Source organism: Nestor notabilis, unplaced genomic scaffold (assembly GCF_000696875.1).
Source record: "Nestor notabilis isolate BGI_N333 unplaced genomic scaffold, ASM69687v1 scaffold31658, whole genome shotgun sequence".
Classification (NCBI taxonomy): Eukaryota; Metazoa; Chordata; class Aves; order Psittaciformes; family Psittacidae; genus Nestor; species Nestor notabilis.
The window spans coordinates 1-24,068 of NW_009939235.1; the positions used below are offsets into that span (position 1 = coordinate 1).

At 36.9% G+C, this 24,068-nt stretch overlaps 1 protein-coding gene across 1 annotated transcript in view; it reads left to right on the forward strand.

Annotated features, from left to right (window-relative positions):
- Nucleotides 1–617: 617 nt before the first annotated feature.
- Nucleotides 618–24,068, forward strand: part of LOC104409782 (centrosomal protein of 112 kDa-like) — a gene marked incomplete at its 3' end in the record, with an annotated part of 57,118 nt that continues 33,667 nt past the window's right edge. The window contains exons 1-7 of the mRNA XM_010019751.1: nt 618–717; nt 1,637–1,827; nt 2,469–2,635; nt 8,607–8,703; nt 10,752–10,826; nt 19,160–19,207; nt 19,343–19,411. Of these exons, the coding sequence (XP_010018053.1) occupies nt 618–717; nt 1,637–1,827; nt 2,469–2,635; nt 8,607–8,703; nt 10,752–10,826; nt 19,160–19,207; nt 19,343–19,411 (747 nt within the window). The remainder of the gene's footprint in view (nt 718–1,636; nt 1,828–2,468; nt 2,636–8,606; nt 8,704–10,751; nt 10,827–19,159; nt 19,208–19,342; nt 19,412–24,068) is intronic.

Consider the following 24,068-nt stretch of genomic DNA (forward strand, 5'->3'; position numbering starts at 1 on the left):
GTCTGCCCCAGGGGAAGGACCCCGGCGGCTGCTGTGCTCGGCTGGGATTGATGAGGGGATGTGCCAACTGCGAGCTGAAACGTACAGAGAGATGCGTTCTACAGCTGGGAAAGTAGTGCCGTGAGCTCGGGTCCAGGGCGCTTGTTTGTCAGTTTCAGCGCTGCTCTGTTAACAAACCAGTTCTGGCAACATTTGTGGGTTCTATTACCCTTAACTCCTAGGTCTGTCAGCTGGTTTTCGTTCCCTCTTCATAAAAAAACCCCAAACAACCCTAAAACTAGTTCTGAGGAGGAAAAACTTCCGAATGCGGCTATGACACACATGCCTGCAGGTGTTTTGTACAAATTGTGTGTAATTGAATCGCTTTTGTGTGGTTGAGTACTCCTTTACCAGTCTAAACAAACACGCTGTTGTAAAGTTCATTCAGTTTCTTCTGTTTGCAAAGAATCACTTATTTCTGTGTTGGTTGAAACATAATAAAGTATTTAGGTTTATTTTCCTTATAGTTAAAACCACATCTTTGCATGGGCTGAGGTATAGAGATTGCAGTGTAGGGGTGTTTCATCTTTTCTACTTCAATGTGAATACTTTTGCAGGTTACTTTGTGCTCTTTCAAAATGAATGGTGAAGAGGAAGTATGGGGAAAACTCGATGCAGAATTTGATCACTGTGTTGTGGATATGAAGCCTCATGTTCTAAAACTCCAGCATAGGTCAGGTAAATGTGGTAAAATGTGCAGATGGAGAAATGCTAATAGAATTCTGGGTTACTGATAATCATTATGTGTACTTGTATCACTGCCTTTAGCCACACGTGTAATGTCTGATGTTACCATGTGCTGCTTTGAAAGGGGTTTTGTACAGCTTCAAATGTTGGATGTTTTTAGGTACCTGCTGCTGGGTTTTAAGCTTATTTGTCTTGTCTTGGTGATGTAAATGCACTTTTGCATAAATACTTCAGTGTCTCTATTTTTTAAGAATTAATTCAGTAGAAACTAAAACCTAAAAGACGTTGGGTTTGAGATTGCACTTACAAAAGTGCAGGTATTTTCTTAGATATAAGGTGTTTTAAATTTTGGCTTAGAAATGTGTGATGTTTTATGAGTCGGATGATTGGAACAAACTGGTCACTATTAAAGTCATGAACTCCACAAATCAAGACCTTGCTCTGGAAATGTTTAATCAAATGAATAATTTCATCGTTGGGTAGCAAAGTTTGTGTAAATGGAAACTTTTAAAATGGCTGAAGATTTATTGTGTATTTACAATATTAATGCTTGTGCAAGCTGTGTGTTGTAGTTAAAGGTGGCTCTCGCGGTGAGTTCAGCGTTCTTAGGGACTTGGGTGTTCTGTACTTACTACAGATCTATTGTGAACATGCTGTTTCTAGCAGTCACGTAAATGTGATTTATAGAAAATATTTGTGGAGGGTTTAAATCTGAACTATCGTTAAAGACTTATTTTTGATCTAGGTATTTAACTGCTTTTCGCTTTGATTCGGTCATTTGGGGGTTTATTTGTTTTACTTTAGAAGGAAAACATCTACAATAATAGGTGACCAGTAGTGGCTTCTGGTTTTCCTATGTGTTTGATTTGCTCTGCAAATGTGTAGTGATTATATATATTTACGTGTCTAGAACGACAGAGATGTGCATTGTGGATTAAAAAGCTATGTGAACCCTCTGGAGCAGGCATAGGAGTAGCGGGCAGGAAGAATCGGAACCTATATGCAAAACTCCTGCTCCACATGCTAAAGCGAGGTGTGCTGGAAGGGCCTTTTACACATAAACCAGAACCAGGAATACTGAAAACTTTACCTTCGTACATGGTGAGTGTAACTTCTTTATCGGACAAGCGTGCTTAACTATATTCTGTAAATGCTTTTAAGTCTTTGCTTTGGCATAAATGTGAAAACTAGTTCTGAATGAATTGAATGGAATTGTATTTGGTAAATACAGGCATTTGCATTGCATTTCTTGTCACTGGTGTTGGTAAAATTTTTCAATATGCAAAATCTATTATTTTGAAGAACTTTCTTCAAACTTCAGATTCTAAGAAGGCTTATAAAGTAGTCCTGAAGGACCAGAAAAATAATGTGTCTAATTTGAAAAGATGTAATGAAAGACTCTTGAGGCTATATTTTGTCTTAATCGTTGGATAGTTCTTGTGAAAGGAAGAAATATGCTTAAATGAGGTGACTTTGGTAGTCATCTTTAGTCAGATAACAGCCCTAATTTATGCTAAAGTTGCCCTTATTGAGAGAAGTAAAGTACTGGAAATCACTTAGACCATTGCCTGTTGTACTGATTTCCATGGGTGAGGAAGATAATATTCGCAGACCTCATTGACTTCAGTGGAAAAAGAATTTTTGTACTGCAGATACTCCTGCAAGAAATGACATTAGCAGTATAAAGAATATGTTTCTGTAAGTATATTCTGGTGTTGATCTTGCATTTATTTTAATTGCAGTCAATTTATTTTGATGAACCAAATTCAAGAAGAGTTCAGAGTAGTAGCCCAGACTGCTTACCTGACTGGGTAATGGGAGAACTGGGAAACAGTGAATCTAAGCACGAGGTATCATGGAGTATATCTTCTAAAGAGGAATTTTCTTTAACAGCACCACCTACGTATGGGTAAGATTTCTGGATTTGCTTTATTCATGTTTAATAGATGTTTATAGTGGTTTGGACTGATGGTTACCAATGGGGTGCCAGTGACTTGCAAAAAGAGCCTGTTTGCTCACATAGACAATAGTCATGGTCTGGTTTTTTTGCACCATTCTCTCCCTTCATGTTAATACTTTCTGTAGACCGGTAACATACTCTGTAGACTTCAAAAGTAGATAATAGCTGCTGTTCTGACATTCTAAATGTCTTATCAAATAAGCTGCTACTCTGGTTATGTTTCTCAGAGCTGGGATATTATGGTGGCAAAGCATAGTAGTCACAAGGGAAGAACAAGAGTTCATACAAAATTACTGGGAGAGAGAACCACAGACAAATGTAGACAGGCAGTAAGGAAGAAGTGATGTGGTAAAAGACTGTATAGATGCAGAAGACTCAGGCTAGCTTTTTCTTACAACAGATCAAAACAGTTGCTGTGTCTTTGGAGTTCTTGTACAGTCCTGTTTTCTGTGTGCTGATGTGTGGAAACTGGAAAGTGGTATTAATTAAGGAAGCTGAAGTGGATTAATCTTCACTGTTTCTGTACAGTTCAAAATATAAGGAATGTACAGTAAGCAAGTGCCCAAAAATGTGGGGAGAGTAAATGTGTAATGTTAAAAAGCAATTGTAGTTTGAGGTTGTAATGTTGAAAGGAGCATTTATATCAAACAGTTTTTAAATGGCTTTTTCTATAGGGAATAGAAACACAAACAAGCATACAGGTGGTAGCTTTAAAGGAAGTTCTGTCATTGCTCACAGGTTTTTCTAGAGGAAACAAAATAGTGGCTCTCTGCAGATAAGCAAGTGTTGCTGTTCTGTGAGAAGAAGAAAGGTTAGCTACGTACAAAGAAAGAGGAATTTGATCCATCTTTTTGTGAGCAAGTTAGTTTGTATTAAACACTTACATGTTTGTCTTGTTTTTCATCATGGCTTCGTTATGAAATGGCAAGATTTCTTTATATTTCCCATAAGCTTCATGGATCTTGGATTACAGAAGGTCAGACTGGACCAGCTCTACTTGTTAAAACTTAGGAGGCTAAATATCAGAGCTGCTGCCTGCGAGGTATTCAGCTGTGTTTTGTTCTCTTGTGTGTGGAAGATTGTTTGCATTGACTTCATCCTTGTCTGAACAATCTCTCTGAGTTTGATTTCAAATGTTTTGGTGTATATCATGCTGTCCACCTCACACCCACGTGCTTTGTTGGTGACTGGCACCCCCTATGTCTAGATCCTGCATGTTTGTCATTAGGATAATGCAAAAATTTCAGTATTGATTATTTGCAGCTGTAAAGCAGAGCCCTGAATACCTGTAGCTGCCCCTTGTTATGGTAATCCATTAGACAGTCTCTTTTGGTAGGTTTGCAGGAGATGGTAAGTTTGAGCTGCATCCGTACTTCCAACCAGTTGGGTATAGAGCTGTTTACAGAGCAGGTAAAGGGATGAGAAGTATCAGGCTTCTTTTCCTTCTGGCTAAGAAAAATATCCCTGTAGCATTGAAGTTGTGCCAAGCTGGCCAGTTGGATGCTGTTGGAAATCACTGGCTTTTTTCTGCCCTATGTTGTATGAATCTTAGGTAAATTTTAGTTTAATCTGTATTCTGTTCTTAAATACTGACTTTCTTTCTAGTTTTTCTTATGCATTGCAACTTTGTGCTGATTGTCAAGACCTCTGTTCCATTTTTTTATGTGGCTGCATTTCAGGCATGGATGGAGCTGCCTCTTGTTTGCTCATTTTAGTTAATGTTTAAACACTCTGAAATCCTTGGAGAAAAAAGCATTCTTAGAGGTAGAGCATGAATATTACTTGAAACTCAGGCGCTGTGCAAGAGGAAGTAAGTGTTTGCTCTACTTCTATGTGAAACTTCTGGTTTGGTTTCATTGCATTATAAATACGCTCACAAGTTTTGTGTCAGAAGTCTAATGCTTTTTTATGTGTTCACTTATATTTTTCTTAAGTGGTTATTGTTTGCTGTTCTTTTTAGGTTTTAGGTACACTCATGTTTATGCTATATGTCACAGTGCAGTCTCTTGCATTTCTTAGTTGGTCTGTGATTTGGGTAGATGACATACAGGCACTCTTGCAAGTTACATCACGTTGATAGAGTACCATGAAACTTTTCCTTTTTGTATCCATCAGCTATGTGTAATTCTAACAGTCATTAAAAAAGTTGCTCTAAGGATTGATGCATCTCTTTCTGAATCCTGCCACCTATACTATGGGATCATCTGGTTGCTTGCACTCAAATGCTCTGACATGAACATGTGATTTTGGTAGCAGACTTGTGGTTTAAGACACAAACGTGGAGAACAGAGAAACTCCCAGCTGTGTTACCCTATTACTGCTTTAGGCTTGATGATACCATTGGGAAGAGCTGTCCAAATACCCTCAAGTGAAAAAAAACAGGCTTAACCTTATGAAAACAAGGAATGTGTTATGCTTTAGAAATGCTTTTTGAGACCTCAGCTAAATCTGTGTTAGAGAGCGTTGTGCCATGTCAAGATGCCTGGCAAAGATCTGATGAGATTGTCTTGGTCACTGGCAATAGCGTCGTCATGATACAGTATCAGTCTAGATATTAGGAGTATCTAATACTAAATAAATAGTAAATAAAGCAGCATCAACACAACTCTCCAATCTAGATTATAGAATATTGGAAATCCGATCGCTTTCCCCATTCAGTGTCTGAACCTAAGATTCAGCTTGGTCTTGCAAAGTTCCCAAAATCATGGGCAGGGTGATGAAGCTTGCTTTATTTCATTTACTTTTTTGTCCTGTGGGATTGTAGCAATACCTACATTGGTGATGGACCAAGGCTCTGGTGAGTTCTCTGGACATCTGTATTGCATATTATTTCATGTCAAGGAAGCAAGTAAATGTGATGGAGTAAGTTATAGGTTTAAAGAAATCTGGAAGTGAAACTTAGCTGTGTAGGCATGGCTCTCCTGATGGGTACTGACATTAGGAGTGGAGCTGTGTCTAAGGAAACCTGAGTTTGTGTTGGCAAGCAGACATTTTGATAGCTTTGTAGATTACATAAATTAATCCTCATAGCAATGAGAAACATTAAATGTGTGAGCTTTGCAGGAAGAATTAGTGAAGGTAAATGTTTTAGCTGCTACGTTTTGTAGAAATAGCTTATTTAATACATATTCACGTGTGTTTATGTAGAGATGTTAGCCATACTCAACATATCCCATCTTTGTATTTACAGTTTTGAATGGGCTACTCATGCAAGTAAAGATGTGGAGTATTATTTCTGGACTCTGCAGTATGTAAAGAGAGCCAGCAGATGGTGATGTTGTTACATTACACTTTACGTTACACTGAGTGGCTCTACTCAGAACGTGTATCAAGAAAACTGTCTCCACAGGCATGTAATCTGTGTAGTTGGATGAAAATTTTGCATTCCAACTGTGTCTCTGTTCTTACAGATAGACCACAACATTTTCTCAAGGCAAAATAGATAATGTCAGTGAGAAATGTTTGAATAATTTTTTGATGTTTGTTTATCTCAAGATTCCCTCCTTTAAAAGAAGCAAACAAATGGAGAACTTCTTTTCATAGTTATTTTTATCTTGCAATACATATACTTCAATGTGTGAAGATTTTGGCTTTTCTGTACAAAGTTGTTTATCTGGCTAAGCAAGAAGCAGATAGACAAACTTTGCTTGCAAGCTAGGGTGTAAATGAGTAAGACCAAGCCAGCTGGTGCTAGAAAGGTGCATCTTTATTTTAAAACATGAGAAAATTGGTTTCAGCAATGTGTAGTTTGGTTTGAACAGAAACCTGGGCTTTCTAACCCCATGGGAAATAAATATATGTATGTTTATAGATCATGCCTGGAAAACATTGTTCAAGGTTAGTGCTGTACCAGGAGGAACCAGTGAGTTTCCCTTGCTTTGTTCCTAGTAGGAAATTATTTACTAATCTCCTTTATTAGCAGCAAATTGCTTCCTTCTCCCATGCTAGCTCACTGTTTTGGCTGAAGCAGGAGGTCACAGGGCTGGTGTCAAGACTATTCTCTACTCACCTGCCATGGGAGGAAGAAGAAGTAATCTTGTGATTTCTGGAGCCTGGCCCGTATTAGCAGAAGGCTGGAAAAGGGGGTGAACGGGCAGTGTATGGTTGATAGAAGCAAAATTGCAGTCCATCCTTAAGGAACTCTTCAAATTTTGTTTATAGAATCAATTAAAGCAACTTTCTTTTCATTTCCTCTTCAAAATAGCAAATAAAGAACCAAGACTGTATCTAGACTTCTCTTCCCCATTTTGTTAATTTAAAATATTACTGGTAACTAGGGTTGGTTTATGTGTTTATTGGTATTCCTTAATCTCTTCATGATAGGGGCATGAATTCTGCTTTTTCTTATTTTAAACAATTGGGATTGTCTGGAATTGTTAAGTAACCTGAATATTGTTGAGAAAAGAAGTCTGATAAAAGTGCACATCTACTGACAGGCAAAGATTTGTCTCTTTTTGATGATTGATAGTTTTGTGTCAAATGAAATCTGGGTAAGAAATGCATGATTTGGAACATGATGGAGACAGTCATTGTGTTATTATATTTCTTTTGGGGTTTTTTTGCCTCTAATGCTGTGCTTATCTAAACTATTTACAGCTTTGCAATAGTTACTTTGCATCCGTACGTGTTGTTGGTATTTAGTGGTGCTGGAAGGGAAGGTATGCTCCCAGTTGTTATGTTTCACTGTTCCCTGCTGTTTTGATGAAAGCTGAGGCTGTGTTCATGAAGTTTGTCTGGGTTTGTCTTCCTAGAAGTGACTAGTTTATGTTGTGCATCCAACAGTTGTCTTTCTGTTCACAAACACTTAATTTGTCTGTGTGTTTTTGGCATTGCTTACCGTGTAATTTGCTGCCAGATGGAAAGAAAGGTATTTTAATGGTCTGACTTGATTTTAACGTAATAGTTAGTTCATTTCACCTTCCTATGACTAACAGGAGTTTTTAATTACATTAAGACTTGTGGATTTGACAGTGGAGTATATGCTGAAGGGCGTTTTACTACTGTTTTGGATCTTTTGCTCTATTAGCCTATCTAATAAACTCTTAGAACTTTCGTTTTATTTTTGTCCCAGGCAGTTCTTTTCTTTCATTGTTCTATGGTTGAGAAATGTCTGTTGCCCAGGTACATCAGTGAAGGTTATCTGCACCTATCTGCTCTTCTCGATTTCCTGTTGTTCAAGTGCTTTATTCATGACTAAAGAAAATCCCTTTCCAGAAAATCCCTTTCCACTTGAGTGCAACTAAACCACTTCAGTTGATAAAATAGAAATGCAACAAATACAATCTTTAGGACTTCTTTCTTTGCCGTGTTACTCTCCAGTGGGGCCTTACAAGTCATAGAATCATAGAATAGTCATCGCTTTCCTGTTGAGCTCTGTGTAGTGCTTGCCCTTGTCTTCAGGTTTGTATGTTCTATGAAACATGCCTTGACCTAACCTCATGTATTTTTGGTCTAAAAAGTCTTCTCTCCTATGGTGTGGCCAACCATCACCTTAATCCCTTTTTCTTCTCCGAGTTGCTGGCCTTTATCCTACGCTGTCCCAGATGTTTAGCAATTTTGATTTAAAAACATTCTTCTCAGTTAACTTGGATTTAGTCTAAAAATCTGTTGGCAGATGTTGGATCATTTAGTAACAGAAATGCAGAGAACACCTTTTAATATACTGTGATGTACATGGTATTTCTGGTGTTTTAGTTGGGGGGGGGGTTTGGGTGTTGTGGTTTTTTTAATGGAATGCTAAAGGCTTTTGTTTGCCTTTGATAAGAATTTTTTCCTTGATTTTGTTCTATTTTTGATCTTTACATGTTGACAATTATTTTGTATATTTTAAAAGATTTTATTTTAAGATTAACATCCTTTGTGCACCACAACTTGCTGAAAATGAGTTCTTCTCTCTGCTTATTCTTTTTGTTAATAACAGGGAAAGATTCAAGTACAATGAGAAGCCAGCATTAAGATCACATTCTATGAGTCCTCCTCACCGGACAGCTGAAGATAACCAAGCTACACCACAGTCTGTAAGATGCTTCTCCTTTTTGTCATTAAACTTGCTGTAGTTTCAATGAATTGTTTTTATATGTCCCCATAAAGCTGTTATTTCTAATTGCATGAGGCATTGTCCCTTTGTACAAGTGCAGACATTTGGGAGGGAGTGATAGGAAGGACTAAAGCTCCTCAAAATGTGCATTGTTTTCCCTAGGCGTGGCAAGCTGACTGTATTGACATCATCTTGTGTTTTGCAATAGTAGATTAAAGAAAGCTGCATAGATGTCTTTGGCTCTGATTAGTGATGGCTGACCTCTGAAAGAGTGAATTTTGGACAGTTTGTTTTATCAAACTTTCCACAGGCAGCATTGTGGCTGATGGAAGGACACTAAACAGACTTCACGTAAACCCCTTTTAGTCCAAAATATTTAATGATACTGTATGTGTAATTGCAAGCATTTGAACTGAAAATTACTGCTGACAACTATATGTTATCAACAAGTATTGTGAATGTGCTCTGTAGCCTTGCAGTGTCCAGTCTTTATTACTGGGGAGGTCTGTTGGACATGGCTCCTTCACCATAGCTAGTGCTTCTATAATAGCTTTAATTTCTCCATGAAACACTAAATTTGCTGCATATATATTGTAGACTTGCCCACGATTATTGTTTTGATCGTATCAGAGGAAGAGTTTAGAAAGCACACAGCTGGAAGTGGGCTGTTGACACCCGAACAATTCATACAGACTGTTCTTACCCTTCTATACTGGGCTTATGAGGACATGAAGTGCGAGTGGGATAAACTGGCAGCTTGTTTCTGAGGTCTTTGTGAGGAAATCTGTGTTCTGATACGTGTTTGGAATAGAGGACTAGCAAGGGATCTTTACCATGGCAGGCTACAAGCGGTCTGTGGGCAAAAAATGAGTGTCTGCTCTATGCTCTGGTTGGTATGAATGTACTTATGTGTGTGCTAATTGTATATATATGAGTGTGATTTCGGAAAGAAACGACATGACGAAAAATAAAAGCAGATGCTGGATTTACTAAATTTCTCCTCATTGGTTTCCTGTTTATTTTACTTGACTAAAGAAATAGTTTTTATGGAACAGTTTTTGTAAAGAAAAGGATTTCCTTCAGTTGAAACCTGGATCTGGGGCTTGAAAGTTGTTTTGGTTTTTGTTATTTTGTTTATCCTTTTTGTTCCTGGCTCTGCCACAGGCTTCCAGGGCAATGTTAGACAAGTCAGTGCACATCATTGTTCTTCAGCTCCATATATTGGATTCTACTGTGATTACAGCTTTAAAAGGGCCTTTAAGTGAAATAATTCTCTCTTGCTTTGCCAAACAGTTTGAACGTTTGGCTGGCTGGAACAAATAGTATCTTGTTCTGTTGTCAGTGATGCACAGATGTTCTGGCGTAATTCAGGCCCAGGTAGAGGAACAGGGAGTCTTTTAAGAAACATTAAGAACTGTCTCAACCAAGTGTTGATTAACTGAAGTCAAAGCTCCATTCACTGTATGTTTATAGTGAATGAGCAGATTTAAGAAAGATTTGCTTGCACGCCAATACGCAAAGCTCTTGCTAACAAAACTTAATGTGACAAAGTAAGCCAGGCTTCAACGTTCTGATTTTCTAAATAGTTCTATCTGCCCACTAGGACTATCCCTGCCTTGCTGTGGTTTCCTTTAATTATTACTACTTTTCATTTATTTGGAGGCTGATCTGGGTGATTTCTGGATTAGCCCCATAGAAAGTCCTGTGGCGATGGATCATTTCTAGAATGTTGCCTGAAGAATGAAGCGTTTTGATTTTTGCCTAGTAAACTCACCCTTTGTAAAGGAGGCTGTTGCTTTGGAAATAAGTAAAATAAAGAACAACATTAAAGTGAGGAGACAGCTAATTTATCCTCTGAATTCCTTTCTTAGTGCAGTATCCTACTGGTAACTGAGCTATTTAGATTAAAGCTGCCAGAGGTGTTAGGAAGCACAGTGTAGGCATGGCCAAGTCAATGAGAAGCTTATTTTTCAGACTATGTTTCTGCCAGCTCTTCTGATATTTTGTTTGACTTTTTTTATGTTCCAGGACCATCGTCATAAAAAAACCAGTTCTTTGGATGACAGTGACCTCGAAGCACGTCTCAATAGTTGGAATCTTGGGGTAAAATAAACAGAGTACATTACTTCTTGAGTGACTTGAAATGAAAACTCCTTAGTAACGTAGTCTGCATCTGGGAATTTAGTCAACAAAACTTGACGTAGGAATCAGTCTTTTAGAGAGGAATTGGTAAAGCTTGGAAAGGTTAATTATGAACACGTGTCATCTTGAGAAGAAAACGTTAAAACCATTAAGATTATTATTAAACAGTAATAATCTTATGTATTTAATATAGTTACTGATAAATCAAGCAAAATAATAGTAGCTGCTGGTCAGGACCAAGTGTCTTACTCTGGAAGAAATTCAGACTTTCTTATAACTTGATAACATTATTTTAAATTTGTGCTTGTATATATGAAAGAAGACTTTGGCTTTCTGTATTACTGGGTTGTTGTTTTTTTTAAGGAATACAGAGTTTACAAGCCATTAATAAAACTTGATGTTTGGGATTTTTTTTGCTACAGTTTGCCTCTTTTTGGTAGCATCTGAGAGGCTTTTCAGAGTGTTAAACTCTTTCATCCCCATTTAATAATAAGAAACTCTAGACCAGCTCTTTGACTCTTATTCCTGGAAAGAATAGTGTGGCTTTGCCACGGGAAGAATCTAAGATGAATTTAAATTTTAATTTAAGGCTACTGTTGTAATAAGACTTTATTCCCTTGGTTGTATTTTCTGTGCTATTAGCCCAATTCTAAGGTCATAGTGAAGTTCCTTCTCTCTGTAGCTATGTTCTGCTGTGTTTTTTTCTGTCGTGGTGTTTTGTCTCTTCTTAAACTTTTCACCTGTACCACCAAATCTTTAACCTATTTGATAAGGATTGATATCCTCATAATAGTTTAATTTTATTAAGATCACTTTTAATAACGAGGGTGGGTTTGTGTTTTTCTTATTTTCTGCTTATTCTCATAGGTTCAAAGCTCAGTTGTGTTTGGGAGCGAGGGCAGCTGAAGTCAGGAGGGATGAGTTTCTAATGAAATACTTCATCTTTGTTTTTTTTAATAGTTATGTATTTTCATGTTGTCATTTTTATCAGTTGCCAAATAATCCTTATTCTTCCTACACTACTGACTGTCCGGAGGGATATGACAGCATTTAAAAATCTTGCCTATTCCCCTCAGTGTTTGCACTGGTGGCTAGGTTCTCAGTTGAAAACAGAAATGATGAGAGAACATTGACTTTTTTGTGTCCTTCTTGGTGTTTCTTGTGCTGCTGTGGTGCCTGTTAACATTCTGAATGCAAGTTGATTGCTTTACTTGTGAGGGAGAAGAAAGTCTTGACCTTGAGACACTCCAGGAGCTGCCCAAGCGCTTTCTCTGAACTAAAGGTGGAGATTAGTAAAGATGTTAGCCTGGGTGCTTGGTGTTGCTGCTTGTCTCTTAGAGAGTAATACAAGAACCATTTCTAGCACTTCCAGACTTAGATGAACATATTTTTCAGGCATTGTAGTTCTGTGCTGGAGATCTACTCTCCACACTGTAAGCTTTTCAGTAGCAGCCAACTCTGGCTTGTGAAAGCACTGTGCAGGTGTCTGAAACAAACATGCAAGCAGTCACTTGCAGGTTTTGGGATATTTGGGCTGTATAAATACCTGGATTATATGAGCAGATAGTTGTAATACCTTGAGCTTTTAAAGCTGCTGTAAAAAGGAAACTTGCTCATGGCCATTTTACAAATTGTTCCAATTGATGTTAACAAAGAATCTCTTTATATCCAGCATTTTTATATCAGTGTTGATCTGCCTTCTTGCTTATCTCTTTAATTTTATTTGGGGTTTGTTTCTTTTTCTAATTGAAATTCCAATTTGCAATCATATTCTGTTGCTAATGGATGGTTATTAAACTGTGATGATCCTCCACTGATATGGGAGCTCGCTCGTATAACAAATTGGCTACCGTGACATATAAATCAGTTTTTCAAGTCTCCTCTTCAGGGATGGTAATTAAACAAGTCGCTAGTGAGAGACTTTGATTGCTTGATAAGACTTGTTGGGAGTTACCTGACAAAAGAGAATTTGGGGTTGTAAAAGAGAGGTCTGTAAGTGGTTGTTGGAACAGCGTTTCCCTGCTATGGATCGTGGCCTGCAGTGGGTTCTTGAAGGGTCAATATGTTTTAAGTAGTTTCATCTATGAAGAAAAATATAAAATTATTAAAAATAATAATAAAAATTTACTAAACCATGGCAGCACTTCAGATTCTGTAAGGTTTGAGTTCAGGATGTGGCTGCTATTGCTTGTGAGCATTTACACTGCCATAGGAGTACGCAGCTATCTTTTGACAGCTAGCCACATTTGCAGAGTGTTTGAGAAGCTTAATTTACAAGTGATGCCACCTCAGATACAGGAAACGCTTGACCCAAAAGAATACTTCAGTAGTAGGGGAAAGTTAGGAGAGAAAATACAGAATGGCTTTTGCTTTGAATGGCCTAATATGAACCAGTTGTTTCAAAAAAGCTTTCAAGATTTCCTTAGGGTTTGTTTTTGAGTTTAACTTGTGTCTCAAGGTGAATCGGGGTTGCTAGTCTGGCAAAGGATGTATGCTGCTGTATGTTCTTCTTGCAATGATGGGGACAGAGCTGATCCTGGGAATTTTGGACAAGTCTTTATACAAGGATTTTTCTCAGTAAGAAGCCTTGAAATTTGAGGAAACTGTTCTTATTTCAAGCAAGTGTATATTTTGATAAGAATCTGCAAACATCTTGGTAGGTGCTCTACGTAAAGGTGAGAAAAATATAGCATCTTCCAGCTCTGAGTTGCAGCTAAGCCTTCACTGTTCTGGTCAGGCTTGTCTGGAGTATAATGACCAGTTTTACACTGTTAATTTATTTTTATCCTTATCTTTTGGAGCTTCAACTTTGATATATTCTTAATTTCCTCTTCTTCAAGGATTGTGTATTTTTAAGGTTACATACTGAATGTGTTTCCACTTTTTATGGTGTGCTTACAACAGTGGCTAAGATTTTATTATTATTTATTATTAAAAACATTGTGAAAAGTTTGGGGAAATAATTTTATGGTTTCTCTACTAAGCAGAGAGGTCAAAGCTTAACAGAGCATAATATGGAGGCTTCAGATACTTGTTGCTATTAGTAATAATATTTGCTATACAAGAAGTAAGACTTTGCTAATGTTGTTTCTTCTCATTAGTATTTTTCCATTTCCCTTGCAGCATTCTTGATTATCTCTCTCAACCGTTTTATTGTTCAAGTTCTTTAGATTCTAGTCATGCATGAGTAAATGTTTAAAAAAAAGTTTTGATTGTGATAAATTTGCCTTTCATACATGGAATACTAATTTTAAATACATTATAAAAGTGTGTTTTTCTTAGCCCTTATTGACTCTTATCTAAATTGATGTGGGGACTATCCTTTATTAAGTGTTCGTGCCTTGAAGTTGCATTTGCAGTGTAGAAAAGAAGACATCCTTTTGTGTTGCCATTTGAAGGGAAAAGTTTCGGAGCCAGGAGTTTAGACAAACACAAGTCATCTTTGGTCATGTTGTTACTTTCAACTTTTTGTCATGATTTAGCTGTTTTAGATTATAATACAACTCCCTCAGCTTATTTTATTAACTGCTGTCAATAGACTTGTATATGTTGTTGCAGATTAATACACTTCACAAACGGGTCATCCTCACCTTTCTTTTTGTTATGTCTCAAGAAATAATTAAATATGGCAGTATCAGGAAAAGAAGCTTGTTGGATAATGGAATTAAACTTGCTTTTTTCTTTCTTTTCTTTCTTTCCTCTTGGTGTGAAGCTTTTTAGACTCTACACAAACAATTTTTGGATAGAAAATTTAAGTAATGTAAAGGAACAATAAGGAATTTAATCCCTGCATATTCTTACCCAACCTGCCTATATATATATTTTCCATGATGCTTCTGACACATTTTCATTTGTCAGTGAATTGAAGCCCATTTGAGGTGTGACAAAGCAACTCTCTTAAGCATCCCAGGAAATTAAGCAAGTGCTTCGTTTTAGGTAGAAAGCATACAAAGAGATTGTACCCTCAGAAACAGCAAAGGGTTTTCAATCAGGGAGAACACAGTTTTTCATCACTGGAATTCAGCCAGGACAAGAATTAACTCTTTAGTTTTTACCAGAAGTAATGGGGGATTTTCAGTACAAAGAACCTGGACATTCATGTCTTGCCCAGGAAAATTTAATATGGGTAATGTTATTGCCTAATAAAGCTTTAAAAGGACTTAGTCCAAAGAATTCCTGTGGTCAAAGGCTTCCATTACATTCTCCTTTCTTGGAGAAGTTATCTATCACAGAGGGTTAAAGTAGATGCGAGCATAGAGAATTCCTGGGTGGCTACAGCAGCAGTGTACCTTATGCCTGTTTTGTGTACTTGGCTCACATCTGCCTGTGTCTTTCCACTCTAGTTAAGCTCACCCATTTCCGTATAAGCCATTTGATTATCTTTTGTTTGGTTTCTTAGTCTGTCTGCTTACAGTAAACATACCTACTGTATATGTTGTGGCCTCGGAGGGCAGCAGCACTGTAAAAACATTCCCACAGTGAACTCCAAGTGGTGGTGTGACTTCAAAAAATAAATTCAACTTCCATGCTGACAAACAATCTTCATGTGCTTTAATGTCCTTCTGCTAAGACTGCAGAAGCAGCATTAAAGTGAACTTCCCTACAAATTATGATGGTAGATAAGAATGTCCTTACTCAAATTTCCTGAAGCTACTCAGCAGTTATTTCTGTAGGGAACATGTTGGCTGGCTGGGTTTGTTAGATTAAAGTAAGAATTTAGGGCAAGGTTCAGTTTAGTTGTTTACCATTTCAAAATCTTAAGTGTTCTTAACTCTTTCATGTGTGTTTTTTCCATCCTTGTTTTGAAAACAATCACATTTTGTCTTTGAAGATGCTTAAGGGAGAATTTGCAACAAGCCTGATGATCCAATTGTGTTGGTTTGGGTTTTTCCCCCCCCTGAATGTTAATATATACCACTCACCTTCTGACTCTGTTATTGAGCTGTAATAAGCTACAGTCATGAATTACTGAAGATAAATATACATTGGTAAATATCTTCCAAGGAATGAAATGTGACTTCGGAAGCATAACATTAATGTCATCATTATGGTGTTTACTGTGTCAAAAGAGCAGAAGCTTTGGTCTAAGCTTCTGGGCTATGACAGATATAAAGCCTGTACAGAATTTCCAGCCCAAGGGATGAAATGTAGTTGATGTCCTGAGGATCAGTCTTGCAGAAGTACTTAGTGCTCAAAATTGTGCTCTTTCTCTGCTGTCGTTGCTTTTGGGGGAGACTGTTTCAGCTCAGTTTGCTTCCGTCAATGTTGCACTCATCGCTTGTGTTGGTAGCTTTAAAATGTTTATCTCAAAAATGCTTAGTTTTGACTGCTTTAGGTGGTGGTGTTACTATAAACAGAATTGAAAATACTGAAGTTAAAAATTATGGCTAATTTCCTTCATATTCCATTTTGGAATATGTATTTTTATGCGGATTTCTGCCATTCTTTTTTCAGTTTAAGGAGAATGGGGGTATATTTTCATAAAGTAGATTATTTCTGTGCAGTACTGGGGATCTGAGCATCCAAAGCCTTCCCAACTCTGGTTTATGAGGACTCAAGTACTACAAGGTGACCATGGCAGCCCTCGCAAATTGCAACATGATTTGTTGTCTGTTTAACTGCCTAAGAGAACAGGAGAATCCAAAAGCTTTCCTACAAAGAAACTCAAAATGCCATTTTTGTTAAGAAGTGGTATTTGCAAATTAGAGTTCAATTCTAGTTCAAATAAAGATGTCTTTCATAATGACATTTATTTGGTTCATACTCTTAAAAAAGCATGTGATTTACTGTTCTTCTCATGGCAGTCCTTCAGTTTCATACATATGTATTTTGGTTTGTCTTTGACCTTTTGGTTATTATTTTTAAATTTGCATGTTTCTCATAAATACAAGCTGCTTTTTTCTTTTTTGGGGCATTCTTTATTGCGATACTCCCTCTTTAATGTGGTAGAATTCTGAGAACAAGAAGTTTTGCAGAAGACCAGCATGAAAAGAATGAATGTTGAGGCATTAAATGTTTACAGATCAGTTTAAGTGGATATAATCCACAACAAGTAACAAAGTGGGAACATTTAACTTCAAAGCACATATGGCTGCTGTTACAAAATCAAAAAATGCAAGACTTGGGCCATACAAAGTATTAGAGACGCATTTTCTCTCTTATAAACAAATAGTGTGTACCTTAGCGTTTTAGATTGGTTTTGAAAGGAAGACTGTAAACGGCTTAATTTCATGGTCCGATAAAGGATTGGAATTAATTGTAAATATTTACAATAATTTTCAGCTTTAAAAAAGCAGAAGTGAATGATTGCATTCACTTTACATGACAGAGGGCTTCTGGAAAATAATTAAGCCTTTGAAAATTGCTTGGGAAAGTCTTTCAGTGGTATCGGCTGCTCAATGTTCAGGGAGTTGGATCAGGGTTTGCCTTGAGCTCCTGGCTTCAGGCCTTTGGTCCTGGGTATCTGTACAGGTGGTGATCAGAGGTGTGGGATGGATGGGAAGCTGGTGAAATAAGCTAGAAGGAAGAGTGTAATATTAGTAAAATTGGAGAACTTTTAGATAGAAAATACTATTGCATGTACAAACGTGTAGAACAAAGAAAATCCTCTGAAATTGTTCTGGCTTAGAATTTCTGTGCTGCTTATTTCTACCTGTCTCTTCATTATTTTTTTATAACCACTGTTTTCTGTCTGCTGTGGTTAATGCCCCATGATGTTCTCACTCCTATATTCCTCTCCTCACCAACCTTCTGTATCCAAAATCATTGATTTTGGTTTTGCAGTAGGTGCATACGGGATTCCTTTATTCACTGTTGTCTGCCCATGTGTTTTGCATGCCCAAACCCCAAAATAAAACCAACTCAGGATGTTTATATGAAAGAAAGCTTAATGTATCTGTTTTAGTAAGCTCATTGGCAGTATGGAGAAGTAGGTTATCTGTTAAATTATTGCTTTTCTTATACTTTCAGTTACAGTGTTAAAATATTAGATAATATGAAATAGAATGGATGTGTTAAATGTGAATACGTACAACTACTTCTAGGGGAAATAGGATGACTCTTCAACAGCATATAGAAATCCTACATAACCTTTTAGGATAGGAAATGAGTAATACTGTATCAAATTGAAATTTCAGAGGGATTAAGCCTCTCTTTTGCTGACAAATTCAATGCAAAACTTTATTTAATAGTACTGGAGAAAGTGCAAGCATTTGATACGTTTGCCATGCCTCAGAGATCAATTTAATCTTAAATAAAATAAACTAAAATGCATCAAATGTTGTAAGATGTGCATTGCAATCACATTCACATTCCAGATCTCCCTGCCACGTTTTACAAGATTATACCCTTGAAAGCTTTTCTTGGGTGTTATGCATTCTCTGTGATGTGATGTTTGAGCCCCATTGTCGGAGTAAATTAAAAAGATAGAGCTGTCTGATAGAGGAAGTGGGTTGTGAACAATGTTTTGTATTCAGTTCTTAAAAATAGTGATTAAAAGAGCTGCTTTAATTATACAGTGGTGTTAATGAATTATTTCCTTATGTTTTGTCTCTATGGCTTACATGTGTGGGTATAGTTTCAATGCACTCAACTGTAATTTCTCAAAACCACTAGATTAAAATCTTTGTAATCTGTAAATTTATGCTAGTTTTACTGATTTAAGTGAAAGTTTACCCAATAAAGTTGGAATCTTTCGCATAAGGCAGGTATTTAGCTGCCAAATTCCTTTAAAACATGCATGGATGGAATTTTTACAAGGGGCTGGGGGGGGAAAAAAGTGCAATTTTTGAACCATTTCCATTAGGAAACACTAAAACTAAAACTTGCTGAGTAGGTCATGTCCAGCAGAATGATCCCTTATGAAGATTTTCTATTTCTGTAACTTGTAAAAGATGGACATTTGCATTCCATGGAGTGCTTTTCTTAGGGATCATTGAAATGTTCTAAAGGAGAAAGAGTTATGCACAGGCAGATTAATTTGTGTGATACTTCTAGGTTACAGCCGTGTATCTAGAGACATGATGATTTGCAGATTACCTGTGTTTTAATAGATAATCAAATCTTAGTGCAAAGCAGTTCTTGATCTGGTGTGTATAACCAAAGACACGCTTAAATCTGTTCAATTGTTGTTCCTAGAGTGATAGAGTTACTGCGTTAAGTATTCCCACCCTGGTACAGATCACCCAAAGTTGTCACTGCAAACTTTATTTAGTATTTGGAGATATTTCTTATTGTTTATAAGAACTAATAAGACATTATTGACGTCATTACTTTTTCTCTAACTCGTTTTTCAGTTAGAAAATCCAAGATACTTGCGAGAAAAACCGATGCCAGTGTCTTTGGTATGTATCTATATTCCCACTATATTTTATAAGGGGGAACAACATGCTTAATAATTTTCATTTCTGGTTAGGATGGATTTTATTTGGAGTTACTGCTTTGAATTAAGTTGTTTTGAACTTTTTCTTATTCAACAGATGACACCCAAAATGGGCCGAGGAAAAAGCAGCCCTGTATGTGATGAGCAGGCGCTGTTTCGAAGAGAGGTAAGATCCTTTTTAGTCTTTTGGGAAAAAGAAAATTACACCCAGATTAGTAAGTTAGGATGTTTTCTTGGGAAATTGGGTGTTTGCAAACCAGTTTGTTGTGGCAGAAGATCTCATGTAAGGGAATTTTTGCTGAAGTGCCAGGACTTTTCATTAAATACGGAATGTATTTCCCAATTACTTAGAGAATAAAAAAGACTTTTGGAACATGTTTATTTTTCCTTTGAAGGAATTCTCAGTGTAGAACAGTTTGAATTCTAGGAATTTTCCAAACTACCTTATAGCAGAAGCAATGGAACCCTTGATTTAGTGATGATTTTTGTTAACTTTCTATATACCTTTAAAAATCTACAGATCTAGACCTTATTTCCATTAGGTATGAGTTGGAAAGGAGGTGACATAATTTCTAAACCATTAAATTGTCCCTCCTTTTACATGGTATCTTACAAGGACACTTGAATTTTGACCATCCTGAGGTTACTTTCAAGACACTTCAGAGATATAGGGGAGAGTAAATTTGGTTTGCATCTACTTCCATTGTTAATAATCATAGAATTGTAGAATGGTTTGGGTTGGAAGGGACCTTAAAGCTCATCCAGTTCCAACCCCTGCCACAGGCAGGGACACGTTCCGCTAGACCAGGTTGCTTAAGGCTCTGTCCAACCTGGCCTTCATAATGTATATGAAAGTCAGCTTTGTGTTGATAGCTGCTGGTCTAATTCAACACTTACCGAAGCAGCCTGCTGTGGCACTTGCATAAAACATATGCCTTTCACTTTCTCTCCTGTGGTCTAATATTGACTGTTCCTTTGTATTAACAATATTCAAACCACCATTGCCTTGGGATGAGGCAAGGTTTCGTAAGATGTGGAAATAGAGCAAAAAATAAAGTAAATTGAAAGCACAATGCTGTCATGTAAGTACAGCTTTTGAATTAAATAAACAGGAATGGATGCCAAGTAGCTACATAAAATACAGCAAATACTTTGCTGGTTCAGTGGAAAAATCCTCGAAACCACACAGTAAAAATCCTGTCCTTTTTTTGCTAATGGTACTTGACTGTGGGCTAGTTTAAACTGGAAAGGTTATAGACAATATTTCACAATTGCCATGTGTGTGCTGTTAAGTAGAAAACTTCAATGTGTTTTGGTCTTATTTGGTTTGTGAAGCTCAATTAAGAATAAAGCCTTTTCACTTATAGAATGTAAATGTATTAACAGAAAAATAGCGCTGTACAGAAGGTTTTGGTAAACCTTTAACTGTTTTCAACCTCTTTGTAGTAGAACTGGAGAACATAAAATAGGATAACTGTGGGTTTTTTGCTTTTAACCTTTAGACCTTTGTTCATAAAGAAAAAATCCTGCACCTGTTTTGACTCTGTAATGCTGAACACATGGCCAGTTTCAATGATAACCACATCACAGATTTATGAAAATGAGAATATCATCAGGCAGTGGGTTTTAGTCCTATATTCCCCAAATACTTCTGACATGGATTAAACTATTTGGGAAACTTGTCGTTACTGAAAAATCATGTGCTCAAACAAGGAAGATGCAGGAAAACAGGAATTTATTGGTTTTCAGCAGTACAGCAAGCCAGGACAGATGGCCTGACTAGCTTATTTAGATAAATAGGAAGAAGTGTCTCTTTGAACTTCACCTTTGGTCATCCTGAATGCTACCCGATACTGCACAGAGCAGAGGAGGGGGAGACAAAAAGTTCTTAGTTGTGATTGTTCAGAAAACCAGAACATAACCTTTGCTGCAATATAGGCTTGAAATTGTTCTGGAATTAAAACCCAAATTTGTCTGTGTTAATAAAACATGATGCTTGTTTAGTCTTTCTCAGAGAACTGATGTATCCTTTAAAGGAGTTTTGGGGTTTCTTAAAGTCCTCTTCATTTTTCATTTTGTCAGCCTTAATTTTTCTTTGCATTTTTCTCCATTTCCTTCTGTTTTCTTTCTGTAAGCAAAGATATTTATCTGTGTAGACTCAGCAAAAGGAACATGAACAAACCTGAGGCAAGAACATTGGAAATAATTTTCTCTTTTTTTATTCTTTGAAATTAAAGGTTGTAATTAATACCAGGAGTACATTTGTACTGAGCTATATACCAGCTCGTAAATCATTTTGTTTTAGACAAATGCCAAGCCTGATGCTTTGTGCAGTAACTGTGTTATGAAGCTTTATCTATTAACAGAGAACATTGAATATTTCCAATGATTTTGACTTTATTACTGCTCCTGTTACTTTTCTGGTTTGCTTTTTGGAAATCCAGTGATAAAGTCTTTGGACACTGGAGCAGCGGTGCTTTTCCAGGTTCTGTGTCCTAAAGCAGTCAGGCAGAAATGGTTGTGGTTCCTATAGTCAGCTGGAGGAGTAGTTAGTGCAGTGTAATTGGAGGGAGGCGATGGGTAACTTTGTAGGAAGATACAGAATACATGCAGGATAACTTCCACTGCTTTGTCATGAAGAGTGAGGACACTGAGAAAGAGCACGTGCCCAGGGAAAAGGAGAGATGAGCTGGATAGCGGAAGGTTACTTAGAGTGTAGTTATTTTATTTTATTTTATTTTATTTTATTTTATTTTATTTTATTTTATTTTATTTTATTTTATTTTATTTTATTTTATTTTATTTTATTTTATTTTATTTTATTTTATTTTTTGTGTATTCAAAAATTGTATCTTTAAGGTGCAGCCTTTTTAAAAAAGCTATCTAGAACCTTTATCTTTGTAATGTTTATTTTTCCCCTTTTTTGGGGGTCATGAGCAGTCCATTTATTGCATTACACAGATTTTCTTTGTGAAGACCATCAAGCTGTGTATATATGAAACTGCACCAGAAGTGTTGGGATCTAGCAGTATGCTTATGTTAAGATAAAATCAGCACGCTGCAGTGATGATGTTATGGTTAAGTCTTGGTCTGGCTCAAAGTGTTCTGAATTTAAGGTGTTGAAAGCAGCAGATTTACTGTGCTTCTCACTTATCTGGCAAGAGATTATGACTTGAAATGGGGAGAATTGCATAAGGGCTGCAATACAGATTTTCCTCAAAAGGGACTATACATGGGATATAAAGGAAAGAATGCAGGGAGGAAAGAAAGCTGTAGAACTTGGGAGGGAGGGTGAGTAACACTTGCAGGTGTTATCATGGAAAAGAGAAAGGGGTTTTAGGAGAAGGAAAAACACATTTGAAGATCCTTGCGGTTGGAGATAGTGATCAGTGAGCACTGTCCTTTTGGTTTTGATTTCTTCCTCCTAATTGCTCTGTTCTGTAGCAAAGTATTTAAATACATAAGTTAAATGTTTACTGCAAGCCAAATTAGAAGCAATAAATAGAAATAATATGGAGACAGTATCCTAAAAGAAGTGCTCTTGTAATTAAACTGAGCTTTTACCAATGTAAAAATAACATGATTGTGCTTTGCGCTTTGACCTACATCATGGATTTCATACTTTTCCCTCATTGAAAACAGATATTTTGTTTATATCTTCCAAGAATGGTAATTAAAATCTATCAGTCTTGTTCTCTTGTATATTATAATGAAATAAAAGTGTTTGTGTGCTCATGTGTGTATGTTGTGTATCTGCTCGGTGGCTGGCTACAGATACGTATGTGTATGGAACTGGGAGAGCTGAATACAGCTAAAGGAACTTGTGTAGGTATGTAATGGGGCTAGTGATCCTGTTTATGCTTTTTAAGCTCAGAGTATTTACTAATAATAGGAGGAGAGTGTTTCTTATGGACTTTCTGAAAGCATTTGAGTTGTAGAGTCATCTGCAGCTGGGCCCAGAACTTGAATGTTGCAGTAACTGGAGTTTGGTGTGTTGGTATGTTTTCTTTTTTTCTTCCAATCCCTCTGTTCTTTACTTCCACTTCTCTTCCTTTACTGTTCCCCTTCTTTTGTCCCTGTGTTCATCCAGAACTGTCCAAGTCATACTTCCGCTCATAAACATCTTGCTGTTTTCCAAGGGGTGAAAATTGTTAAGGTTTTAATTCTGGTGAATATTAAGAATGCACATTGAATTCTGTTTGCACAAGTGTGGCCCATAAGAAGGGGCAAGAAAATGCAAAAAGGCAGATATGACACAATAATTATGAATACCATAATATTAATAATAATTATCATTGCTTTCATCTCAGTTTTCACTTTTCTGTAGCTTTTTTCTTATGACAACCTGGTCCTGAAAATACTGGTTTATTCCCCTTAAGCGTATTCCAAGCAGTGTGTATTGTGATTTCGAATAGTCTCTGGTTCATTTGAATGTTCTTTTATCCACAAACCTGATGTCTCTTTCAAATGCAGTGTCTGATTTGTATTGACAATTCACTTGTAAACTGATTCTCACCACCGAGTAATCGTTCTGAATAGTGATCTGGTGGTTCATGCTTAGAAACTCAGCAATCCTGACTTCTGTTAGCATGATTCCCGCCTGATTAACGTCCTGTTCTTAAAAACATATGCAAGTTGTCCATTGTCTTCCATGTGAGGAAATCACATCCTGCCTTGCTTTGATAACTCTTCAGAGTGTAATGTCATAAACCCCAAACCTTATTGTATTGCTAGCCTGGTGTGAGACATACATTCTGTGTCAGGATGAGACATGCTTCCATAAACTCCTTGTGATTTATAATTCCTGATACGGATTGCTCTGG